The sequence below is a fragment of the Sapajus apella genome, unplaced genomic scaffold (genome assembly GCF_009761245.1).
Source record: "Sapajus apella isolate SASKATOON/1434 unplaced genomic scaffold, GSC_monkey_1.0 scaffold3, whole genome shotgun sequence".
Classification (NCBI taxonomy): Eukaryota; Metazoa; Chordata; class Mammalia; order Primates; family Cebidae; genus Sapajus; species Sapajus apella.
This window is the reverse complement of record NW_022436943.1, coordinates 18,153,350-18,166,180: the sequence shown is the minus strand read 5'-3', so window position 1 is coordinate 18,166,180 and position 12,831 is coordinate 18,153,350. Positions and strand designations below refer to the sequence as shown.

The 12,831-nt window shown below is 37.0% G+C and overlaps 1 protein-coding gene across 2 annotated transcripts; it reads right to left on the bottom strand.

The window, feature by feature from the left end:
• Positions 1-1,392: 1,392 nt before the first annotated feature.
• Positions 1,393-7,185, bottom strand: LOC116531573 (fatty acid-binding protein, adipocyte). 2 transcript variants are annotated; one of them, XM_032250455.1, is made up of 4 exons: positions 7,022-7,185; positions 4,346-4,518; positions 2,871-2,972; positions 1,393-2,379 (listed from the first exon to the last, which is right to left on the bottom strand). In XM_032250455.1, the coding sequence occupies exons 1-4, from the start codon at positions 7,092-7,094 to the stop codon at positions 2,329-2,331; spliced, it is 399 nt and encodes a 132-aa protein (XP_032106346.1). In that variant the 5' UTR covers positions 7,095-7,185; the 3' UTR covers positions 1,393-2,328. The 2 variants fall into 2 exon arrangements, with proteins under 2 accessions (XP_032106346.1, XP_032106356.1); XM_032250465.1 differs by lacking the exon at positions 7,022-7,185 and adding an exon at positions 5,786-5,837.
• Between the last annotated feature and the right edge of the window lie 5,646 nt (positions 7,186-12,831).

Genomic DNA, 12,831 nt, shown 5'->3' with positions numbered 1-12,831 from the left:
CATAGTCAGCTTTAGGAATAAACTTAAGGTCTTCTCAGGTTCTTTCTGAGCCTGTGACTTCCCTACATAGGCATACTGACTTTTTAATTTTCCTTATGTATGTGGTTGCTTTGAATGTCCTAATCTTTAATGTCTGGATTCTAAAAGGAAAAAAGAAAAATATGATGTGGAAAGTAGAGGAGGAGCTGACTTTTTAAATACACTGAAAGCTGCTCCAGCCCAAAAAGAAATGACTTACCACAATAAGGGGTGTTGTGTGTGTGTGTGTGCGTGTGTGTGTGTGTGCGTGTGCGTGCGTGCAACAATGACTGCTGGCCAATGTGTCTGCAGTTCTGTGATCAGAAGCAGCAATCATTAATCAAAACACAGATCCATAACATTTGGAAAACATGGTTCTTATTGTCCATCTTAGTTCCTGCAAGATGACTGCAAGCTGCTCCAGAAACATGTGCACAGCTGCCTTTGTGGGCATTGTAGGTGGGTATGAGTATCTGTAACTGGGTTAAGAGCTGAAATCAACCAAAATTAAATGCAACTTATCATCGAAGACTTCCCTGAATATTGCAAGGGTTCAATAGATTTCAGAGTTTCAAAATAGATACATTAGACAGATTCTGCCAGTGCATTTGTTGTCTAGGTAGGAAGACATATTCCTGCTCATCCTACTCTATCTTCCAGAATTTTCTCATAATTGACTTTATCACATTTTCTGAATCAAGTTATCACTTGGACATTTATGGCTTCCAGACATGATAACTCTTTTGAATTTCAGATTATTATATCTATTTCTTACTCAGTTTTATGATGTTAAACTGTGCCTCAATTTCTTTATCTGTAAACAGAAATCCAAATCCTCACATCAGATTATTTTGATGACAAATGATTTAAAGCTTGCAAAGTGACTGGCACCATCATTAGTGCTTAATAAATATTGGTGTACAAAGAATTGTCCTAAAAAATGTCTATATATCTTTTCTATTTAAGTTCCTCAAACCTCTAGTGAGCCCAAAGTGAGAGTCTAACTCTATGTTTTTATTAAAAAAAAAAATTCTTATGGTCAGGGAAATAGTCTATCTCTTCTGGCCTTTCCATATCATGGTGTTACAGGATAAGTATGCAGAAAGTGAAAACCTTTGAGCTTATTTTTAAAGAAAGAATCACAAACAGAGTTATATCAACTGAAACATGCACTTTGGCATATTTTGTCTTACAATAAAATGTAAGCACGTAATTTGTAAATTTCAGTCTATGTATAAGAAACCTCAGTAATCTGGAAAGGTGCTTCATAGCTTCTGTAAGAGGTGAAAAAGCATACAGACAACACATACACAGACATGCACATTCACACACACAGTACCTTGGAAAACTCATGATCACTTTTGTATGTCTTACAAACTGAGATTCCTTGGAGGTTTTATTTGAATAAAAAGTTCCATTGGTGAGAAAAATAAAAGTTTGGAAACCACTACAATAAAATTTGAATCTACTCATATACAAGACTATCGTCACTTTTCTGAAATGAATACAATGGAATTATTTGCACTGAATTCTGGAGAGATAGTCAAAATATTTTGAGAGAGAGAGCAAGAGAAATCACATAATTTTTATTATTTATAGTATGTTGTTATAACTGTTCTGTTTTATTAGTATAGTGCCTAATTTAAAAATTAAACTTTATTGTAGGTATTTATGTGTAGAAAAAAACATAGTATATATAGGACCCGGTACTATCTGTGCTTTCAGAAATCCACTGCGGATCTTGAAACGTATCTCCTGTGGATAAGGGGGAACTACTGTGTATACTCCTCTCTTGCAATGCTCTAAGACAGAGCAGGTATAAAACATGAGCACTTGGGCCAACTGGCTATGAACAACTTCACTACATTTAAAACTACCTTAGGTCTCTGAGATATACTTACTTAACTGTAGCTACAATAAAGGATTTAATATTCAGTAATGGCATTCAGATAACAAGTATGTACTTGTTACTTCCTACCTAGGAAAATTCTAGCTATCCATTTTTATCTTGAATTATTATGAAAGATCTTATCATCTATATCAGAACAAAGCAATAATGCAAATTTTCTATTTCCTTCACTCAATTATGACTAAGAAATTATCCAGCACAATGAATACATCATTACATCACCTTCTAAATCTAAAAAAAAAATTTATTTAACCAACATAACCATATTGAGTAAAATCAGCTTGGGAGAAAAGTAGTTGCTTGCTAAATCATGGAAAACAACAATATCTTTTTGAACAATATATCCAACAGAATGTTGTAGAGTTCAATGCAAACTTCAGTCCAGGTCAACGCCCCTTGGCTTATGCTCTCTCGTAAACTCTGGTGGAAGTGACGCCTTTCATGATGCATTCCTAGACACATAAAACAATTGATCAATAACTGGGATTAAACCATGGATTTATCTATTGTATCTCTTAATGTTGGGAATAAAGCAGTATTCATTCAAAAGAGATTCATTTCTGGACTTCTATATATGTACCCACATATTGTAATAAGATAGATACAAAGATCAGGAAAATACAAGTTTCCCCCTCCAGGATCCTTATAAGCTGTACGGTGAGTGAGAAATATAAGCAAAGATAGGTAATACAACGTAGTGGCGGCACCACTGGAGACAGCCTTAGGATGCCTGGAAGCAGGCCGAGAATGCTTCCTAGAAGACAGCATGCCTGGGCTGAACTCAAAAGCACGAAGGGCAATTGCCAGAGTGGAAGCATAGTTCCAATAAAATCTTCTTTTTGTTTTATATAATCGAAAGGAAAATCTGTTTCCTTAAGTGGAATAGTGATCCTGAGATGACCTAGCAGTAAGATCCAGAATTAAGTAGCTGGAAGACACTCACCACCACCAGTTTATCATCCTCTCGTTTTCTCTTTATGGTGGTTGATTTTCCATCCCATTTCTGCACATGTACCAGGACACCTCCATCTAAGGTTATGGTGCTCTGTAGGCATAAGAAAATGTAATTATAATTTGCATATGGAAGCAGAAAATAAAATTTAAAATACAATACCTTTGTTCAAAGGAATATTTTGAGGTCATTAGTAATTCTAAGTGACAAGAATATATTGCAACAAGAAAATAAAAGAGTCTCAAAAACAACAAGTTACCACCTATAGATACGTTATGTCCAGAGTGTTATACAAATTACATAATTGGAAAAAATACTGTGCAGGAATATAAAAAAGAAATTTACATTGAGATGGTAGTAGTATGGGTGATTTTTCTATTCCTTTTTTCCTTTTTTTTTTTTTTTTTGAGTTGGAGTCTTGCTCTGTCACCCAGGCTAGAGTGCAGTGGTGTGATCTCGGCTCACTGCAACCTCTGCCTCCAGGGTTAAAGGGATTCCCCTGCCTCAGTCTCCCGAGTAGCTGGGACTACAAGTGATCACCACCACACCTGGCTAATTTTTGTATTTTTAGTACAGACGGGGTTTCACCATATTGGCTAGGCTGGTCTCGAACTTCTGACCTTGTGATCTACCTGACTCGGCCTTCCCAAGTGCTGGGATTACAAGCATCAGCCACAGAGCCCGGCCTCTTTCTTCCATTTTTATAAACTTTCTCTTACATTGTTATAGTACTTTAATTCACTTGAAATGCTCTATGTATTGTATGACTCAAATAAATCATGTTAATTTTTTTTAATATGGAGATAGGCCAGGCGTGGTGGCCCACAGCTGTGATTCTAGCACTTAGGGAGGCCACAGCAGGAGGATTGCTTGAGGCCAGGAGTTCAAGACTAGTCTGGGCAACATAGTAAGACTCCGTCTCTCCAAAAAAAATAAAAAATTAGCTGGGCATGATGGCACACAGCTATATTCCCAGCTACTCAGGAGGTGAAAATGGAGAAAAATTCACCAACTCTATACTTAAGGAAACACAGTTTAGATGTAGGAGTTCAGGGATCTTTGGCTTATGATAGAATGGTTTTCCTCCTTTTATTATAAAATGATTTCTTGGCTGGGTGCAGTGGCTCACACTTGTAATCCCAGCACTTTGGGAGACTGAGATGGGCAGATCACCTGAGGCCAGGAGTTTGAGAATAGCCTGGCCAACATGGCAAAACTCCATCTTTATCAAAAACACAAAAATTAGCCAGGCATGGTGGTGGGTGCCTGTAACCCCAGATGCTAGGGAGGCTGAGGCAGGAGAATTGCTTGAACCCAGGGGGCGGAGGTTGCAGTGAGCTGAGATCACATCACTGCACTCCAGCCTGAGCAACAGAACAAGACTTCATCTCAAAATAAAGATTTCTTTTAAGCAGTGGCGATTTAGAAAACAGGCGTGTACTCTGTGCCAGTTCCTTATTTCTCACCTTGACTTTCCTGTCATCTGCGGTGACTTCGTCAAATTCCTGGCCCAGTTTGAAGGAAATCTCAGTATTTTTAAAGGTGCTTTCAGACTTAATGGTAATCACATCCCCATTCACACTGATGATCATGTTAGGTTTGGCCATGCCAGCCACTTTCCTGGTGGCAAAGCCAACTCCTGCAGTTAGGAAAAGAAAAGATGTCAGGTTTACATTTTCTCTAAGTCAGAGAATGTGTGTGTGTACACAGGTGCATGTGTAAAAGAGAAAAAAGACACTAGTGAGTTTCTTAAAGGCCTAATTTAAACAGTTTCTGCAGATAATAGAATCAGGCTAATACTTAAAAAAAAAAAAAAAAAAAAAAAAAGCACAACCTCTGAGAAACAATAGGTATAGGCCCTATTCTTTAAACTTCCCTTTCTCTGGTCTGGATGCAACTTCTCAGGAGACCCATTGTTTATTTTCAACAAAAATATGTATAAAGGTTAAGTCTTTGGGAAGATATATATTTAAAATGTTAGCCACTATTATTTTTGTCTCTTAAGAAAATACTTGAGGCCACTTGACCATTATATAGATATTCAACATTACATTTAAGAAGGGACAAATAATTTTCAACAGAATTTTGGGGGTTAATGTAGAGTTATTTAGTTAAATGTTCATCTGTTTTCAGTGTACAAGAATCACATTTGATAGCATTTGTTGCCAAGTCTACTTTTCTGTGTTTCTTTCTCAAATTACTCCACCATGAAATGTAGATTTTGATGAATTTCATGGAAACAGAAAAGCCACCCATACTATTACAAAAGGAAAAATGTTTTCTACATTTATAACATTTTAGAATGGTGATATCATTACTAGTAATTTATAGGGGATATTTAAAAAGGCACTAGTCATCAAACTGTGAAAACTTTAACATTTAAGAAATCATTGTTTCTTAGTTTAGAATAGGTTAGAAACCAATACTTTGATTTCCAATCACCTAAGTTATGATATCTTCTTTCTTAAAAAGGAAAATACATTTTCTTGTGCAAGGTATGGAATGAATAATTTACATCCTAACATAGCAGCAACTTGCTGCTACTGTGTATGTCATGCAGAATTTATGACAGTAATAGATGTTTGGAATTTTTAAACATGTGCATGTAAATCTAAGCTCTTTCTTTGACTAAAGGCAACCAAAGGCTAGAAATTGGGAAAAACTGAAAGATACATTGTGCCAAATAAGTAATGCCGAGGCTCCGACTTAGCTGTCTGTCTGAAAAATGGCGGCAGGTTTTTCTTCAAGTCCTGGCTCTGTTACAAAATATAACATTAAATTTATGAAGTGAGCCGGCTTCATGAATGGAGGCAAAACTGAGTATGATGCTGGAATGGCTGACCTTAGGAAAAATCATAGACTCCATTTGCTTGATTTTGCTTCTATTTGAGTGATGAAGACAATACCTGCCCACTCATCCTCAATTAGAGCAGCTGATCTCATGCAGGAGGTATTTTATTGACCTTAATTATCATCAGTTGTCTATAATTTAAAAATACAATATTATTAGAAAATATAAATATTAAAAGCATAAAAATTTTTCTAAAAATAAATAGTTAAATGGCCCCAAATCCTGGCATTTCTGTATCGGTGGATATTAATTAGTTTATTGAATCACTTTAATTTATTCTAGAAACTTAGGTATCTCTCATGCTAAAGTCACTAATTTTTGTATCATCTAAAAACAAAAAAAAATTTACAGATAAGCAAAAAAATATATATATATATATTCAAAACACTTAACACACCTGTACAGTACTGTTACCTTCTAAACCCTAAGAAAGAGATTGCAGAAAATTCCTCCCCAGTTTGTAACCCCATTTCTGACTTTCATGGACTATCCTGCATGGGGTTGAGGGAGAAAGACTTTCAAAGTGGAAGCTGCCTGAGTGAGAAGTTGCCTCTTTTGCTTTACCTCCATAGTTATCTGAGAGACATTCATCCAACAACCTGCTGACAATGTTATTAGCATCTAAAAATTTAAAAACCTCTACTATCAAAGAAGAACTATGTTACATATGTAACATTCTCTTTTTAAGTTACCTGATAATTCTACAGCATCCTATGTGGTTTCTAGTGAAAGGAAGTATTTAAGCCCTTTAAGAAACACATTTTCTGAAATTAAGATTTCTGTCTATCATAAAACAACCACATATTTTAATGGATTGACATTGAGACAAGAGAATAATTGGCTAACATACAGTTACTGGAAAAGAGCCTTGCATTAAGGGAATCTGAGTGCTTTCAGTTTCAAATGAAAATCATTGCATATCATTTTTTTCCAAGTTATTGCTTATTTTATATGCAAAAGGGAAAGAAAGAAAAACATGCAGAGAGCTATGTAAACCAAAGATACTCTAGTTTTGCAGTTAAAGTCAAATCTTGTTTTTAAAGACCATAAACATTCCATTTAGACACTTTTTAAATATTGGTACACCTTTAGGAAGCATTAGTTGTAGCTTTGGTTCAGAAATTCTCTAGAAACAAATGATTATCACTTGCTATGTGTGGAGCCTTTCTATAGAAAGCAGCATTTTCATTTCTGGCCAGAGCTTCCAGACACTGATGTAAACACAGCTATAAACTCTTTTCCCCAAAAGAAAATGTTATAAATCCACTCATTCCCCAATGCTTTTCCTTACCTACTTCTTTCATATAATCATCAAAGTTTTCACTGGAGACAAGTTTCCAGGTACCTACAAAAGCATCACACATTTTGTGAGTTTTCTAGGATTATTCTTCAAGGTGAGAAGGAAGCTGCAGTTTTCGGGAGGGTGCTGTGACCCTCTTGAGTCCAGATAACTTCCTTTTAAAGATGCTCAGAACATGTGATCTTAGGAATGACCAATTGGGAATGATACCCAATCATTTCCTTCATTACCGGCCTCTGCATTTTTTTCTCTGAGTCATGTTTTTAATAGAAATTTCTCAACTTTGGTTCTCCCTGGCAAATAGTCATTGGACTTAGAGTACAAATTATTTTAAAACCACTAACAGGATATTTTAAACATTCCTGTTTTGATAGCTTAATGCTCAGTGCATGAGTTTTCCCCTATTATTTCTATACATACTTACCCCAGTGTAGAGAAGGGAAATTATTTTGAGATAAACTTTGACCTTCTTTTTTTTTTTTTTTTTAATTTAAATTGCAGTTGTGTGGTTCTTTTGAGTTGAGAAACATAAGAACTGCCTTGGAGATTCTTACATAATTGCAAAGGCTCTTTGGGAGAGTACTGGCTCAGGAATTACCTGGCAATTAAAACAAAATAAATAACGGCATTTAAAAGTACTCCAGATTTCTAATTTCAAATGTTTTATATGATTTTAAAAGTACCTTCAGTTCACCTACCAGGAATCTGGACTGTAGATTTTATTGAAATGATAATTTAACCTCATTCTTTCCGTCTCCTAAATGACAGCATAGCATTGATTTCCACAGATACTTTGAAAAATCAGCCACATTCTAAAATATTTTCTTCATACTGAGAAAATGCATTCAATTTCTGAACAGTATTATGAGTTCCAAATTTATTCAGATCAGAAATGGTGTGCTTGCAAACTACCAAAACCAATATCCTTCTTTCACACAGTGACCAATCTGTGAAATTAGTTTCCTAAAGTAATCATGGTTTTCAATTCCCTTCACCCCATGCAAGAATGATGAAAGATGTTCACATGTGCTGCAAATTCCCATGAACATACCCAGATTTGGTGGCAAAAAAAGAAAATAGTGTATTTCAGAGTGATGTGTTACTACACTGTGTATCCCACTGAACAGGAACTGCTGAGCATGTGACTGATTCACAAGCCTGTGTAACTATCCTGAGGGCTTCCCAAAAATGTTTGTGGCAGGAGATTCTGTAAACAACAGGATTTTCTGTAGGAAAGCAAGTCGCTATGAAAGCCTGATAAAGTTAGGCTTTGCATTTGTTAATGGCACAATAATAACGCTCATCTACTCTGGACTGTTGCATAGATACATAGACTTTGGCGATGTACCATCCAGGTAGGCTTGCTATTAGTGATTTGCCTGTTTCCCATTGAATAAGACGTTTCAGGTATAAAGTGAATGAAAGTGACAAATCTTAATAGAGGGATTTTTTGATAATGTTTTAAATTAATTTGCTTCAGACAGGTTTTTAAATGATTGAATTTGAATACATACTATATGTATTGTAACATTGCAATTTGGTTTTTAAAAAAATTTTATTTCTGTAGGTTTAGGGCTACATGTGCATTTTTGTTACATGGGTATATTGAATAGTGATAAAATTTGGACTTTTAGTATAACCATCACTCAAATAATATATATTGTACCTAATAGGTAATTTCTTTTTTTTCTTTTTTTAGATGGAGTTTCGCTTTTGTTGCCCAGGATGGAGTGCAGTGATGCAATCTTGGCCCAATATAACTTCTGCCTCCTTGATTCAAGCAATTCTCCTGTCTCAGCCTCTCTAGTAGCTGGGATTGCAGGTGCCCATCACCATGCCCAGCTAATTTTTTTTTGTATTTTTGGTATAGATTAATTCATTGTTAGATACACATAATTACATATTCAATAAAATGCCTGAAGGAAACCCTTCTTAGATGGGTTAGTGAGAGTCCACTAGCATGCCTGTAAAAAACAACAAAAAAAAACTTGAAGAATATTTGTGGGCCAGTAGCATCATCTTCGATATGAGCATGTGCCGTGTCTGATCATCGCTGGAGAAATGGTATAGTTGAGATTTTCTAGAAACAACTACTGGCTCTTTTAATGAGTTCATATAAAGAAAAATAGTAGTAATCTATAGTAAAGGACCTTGGTAACTTAAACAGCAATGAGAGATTTAAGATAGGAGAAGGTAGTTGAGTCCACAGGAAGACATTTCATATGATCACTTGTTAAGAGTAACAAGGCTTGGCAGAGTTTCTTACCTGAAGAAATATTGCCCTTAAAAGCAGCTCAATGTATATCCTAAACATGTGGAACATGTTGTGGAATACTAATATTCCTACTCTGCAGATGTCCACTAAGTTATGTCTTGTACAGGGTAGAGAACTCTTTATGGATGATAAGCTGTCCAGAAATTGAATGCAGAGAATGGGATAATGGAATGAGGTAATGGAATGAGACAATGGGATAGCAGTGAAAGAAATTAAGAAGAGCTATAAGTGCCTTTTGTACAAAACATGCTGATATCAAGAAGACTATCAAAACAAAACACTTTTAAAATGGCTTTGTACATTACTTTGGTCCCACGCTGGTAACTAGAATGGGAACATCGACTACAAAAGAGAGACACAACTCTTTCTGGATGATAAGCTGTCCAGATGCAAATCTGCTCACAAGGCAAGAATTAAGAGAGATGCGGGCTGAGCAAGGGTAATGGAATGAGACAATGGGATAGCAGTGAAAGAAACTGAGAAACAATATAGAAAGTATATAGGATGCTCCTTCCCTTTTGGAGGGGCCTACTAACTCAGAAACAAGGTGCATAGGAGACAATTTGCCTTTGACCATGAAAAGAATTCCCGCAGAGGTGACTATACATTTATTCACACATACCCTAATACAGCATAGACATGCACACACCAGGTCAGAGTGTTTCCTTAGGGCTGTGGGAAGGGATCTTCAGCAGCCAGAGCTTTGCTTTTTTGGGGGGATGTGGAGGCTGGGGACACGGCCCCAGACCCTCAGTGCTTAATAGCCCTGCTCAGGCCGTCTGCCTTGCACTTTGCTCTCCTATGGACAGCTTCCATGGAATGCGTCCCTCTGACCTTTGCCTGTGTTTATTTCTTTTGGAGGAAATGAGAGTAATTTTTCTGACAATTTTTAAGTTGAAGAGGAAATATACCCACTCTCTGAATAATGAGGAGTAGGGACAAAGCCCTGATGAGGGGGAGTGTTTTCACAGCATGTATGTAACAGGTTAAGACAAGGTTCATGCCAAGGCTCTCCTTTTATTTGAAACAAAGTTCCTTTCTTAATGCATTATTAGTATCAGTGTTTTGAGGTTTGTTAGAGTTTTAAAATGAAACTGTAATAGGAAAATCAAGCATATTTTATTTGGTTCTCTCTCTCCATGGACTAGTGGGAACATTTAAGATGAGAGTTATTTTACATTTCCTACCCTGGGTTTAACAGGCAGAGTAAAGATAGCTCTGTATAAGTTTGTGTGTCATTTACTGCACTGTGAGCGGTCACTGACTCTTAACTCTAACTTCAAAATGGGACAGTTTTGGAAAGAGCGAGTAAGCCATAGGCTATGGATCAGTTATGGGGTAGTGGCTAATTATAGACTTCAGTTGTGACTTGTTGCCCAACACTTCACTTGCCCTCTTACTCATTAAAGGAACTCTTCATACATAGTGTAGTGAGTACAAGAAGGAGCTAACAAAAGAGCTAGCAAAGCACATTCTGAATATAAAGTAGCATGCCCTACTTTGCCTTTATATAATAAAGCAGTCCTCATTATGAACTGACTGTAGGCCAAAGAGAACAAATCCCTAGAAAATGTCCAAGGGGACAGACAGAAACACACACACACACACACACACACACACTCTTCACGTTTGTTTTCTTCTTTGTATTCACGTAACATTAAGTTATCCCCCTTCTAATTCCCAGGTGTGAGCTCTTTGGGGATAGGGGATATGTCTTACACGTCCTTGTATCCCCAAGGCTTATGTCTGACATGTGGTAGTTCCGTCTAGTTCATTGTTGAAATAGGAGAAAATCAATCAGGTTAATTTAAATCACATTGAGGTATAAATGGCAGATGTAAGTATTTGCATTTAAATCCTGACTGACCCCCTCCCCAATGTTGTTTGTGACAGAGTCAAGGGAAAAATTTCAGGTGTGGCCCTCCAAAGATGTGATAGGATGTAAACTGCTATTTGTTTTTATCAGAATTGTTTTCAATCCACAAGGAAGGAACATACCCTGACTCTTCCAAACTTCTGTTCATAACCTGGTTCTTGCCAATCTCAGTCCATTTACATTTTATCTGCTTTTTAAAATAGCATACATGTACTGTAATTTAAATTACACAAATGGGGCTAAATGCAAAGAAGACATTCAGCCATATACTCACTAAACGCCTAGCAAGTGCCAGTCACTGTGCCTGATGCTCTGGTCCAAGAATGAATAATACAAGTGGGAAAAGGCACATGAGGACCACTATGAGGTCAAAAAATTACAAGTTCAAAAAAAAAAAAAGCCACACACACACACACACACACACACACACACACAGGATGCTATTAGAGTGGAATAGTACCTCATGCACCCATGATCAGGGTGGACGGGATTAGCAATGACCTCCCAAAAGCCTGACATCCAAAATAAGGCTGCAGGATGAAGGATGGCTCAGAGTATACTGGGTAAAGCAGAGTTCAAGAGGTACAGTTCTATATAGGGAGAAGAGTTTATGAGGCACCTAGAGGGAGTCTGGGAAAGTGAGGGAGCTCTGCCTTATGGCAAGTGGAAAAATGCTGAGTGGCAAGATTGTGTATGGGGCATTAGAGAATTAGACGGTGTTTAGAGCAAGGAGGGGCTCACAAGCTAGGCTGAACATTGTGGACCTAGTTAAAGAGCCGTATGAAATAACTGAGGAATTTTAGTGAGGTAGTAGCATGGTCAGATTTGAGTGTTTCCAAGACTATTTTGGCTGAAGAGTAGAAAGTGGATTGGGGTGGGACTAGGAAATTGGTGGAGAGATTTGAAAATAAAGTTTACTAATAAATACTTATCTAGAAGTTACCACTGAACATTTTGGTATGCATTCCCCAGACTTTTTGTATATATTAATATGCTATTTTCTAAATGGCATTACAGTCCACACTACTTTAGAATTGACTTTTTCACTTAAAGAATATTCATAAAATGTGTTTAAAATCTATTATATATCAAGCAGTATTCTAGGTACTGAGGATACAACTATGTACTATGACTTTCATTCTGTGTCCAAAAGTATACTGGTACTATATCATTTTTTTTTTTTTGAGACAGAATTTTGCTCTTGTTTGCCCAGGCTGGAGTGCAATGGTATGGTCTTGGCTCACCACACCCTCTGCCTCATGGATTCTAGCGATTCTTCTGCCTCAGCCACCTGAGTAGCTGGGATTACAGGCACACACCACCACACCCTACCCATTTTTGTATTTTTAGTGGAGACAGGGTTTCACCATGTTGGCCAGGCTGATCTTGAACTCCTGACCTCAGGTGATCCACCCTTCTTGGCCTCCCAAAGTGCTGGGATTACAGGCATGGGCCACCGGACCCAGCCTCTGACTGTGAGCTTCTTGAAGAAGGAACTGTACATTCAGAGCGTTTTTGGCAAACAGTAAGCAGAGTTTCTGGCTCATAGTAGACACTTGGGAAATAATGTTTGAGAGAGAAAAAAATGGGAAAGAGAGGGGGAGAAAGAGAAAAATAAGGAGACAAAAAAGTAAAGAGGAATGAGAGAGG

Bases quoted from the DNA above. Each gene is read 5' to 3' on its own strand.
- LOC116531573 (XM_032250455.1), bottom strand. From the start codon at position 7,094: ATGTGTGATGCTTTTGTAGGTACCTGGAAACTTGTCTCCAGTGAAAAC. The intron at 2,973-4,345 runs GTGAGAAATAAG...TTATGCCTACAG, and splicing joins CAGATGACAGGAAAGTCAAG to AGCACCATAACCTTAGATGG. The intron at 2,380-2,870 runs GTGAGTGTCTTC...TTATGTGTCTAG, and splicing joins AGGATGATAAACTGGTGGTG to GAATGCATCATGAAAGGCGT.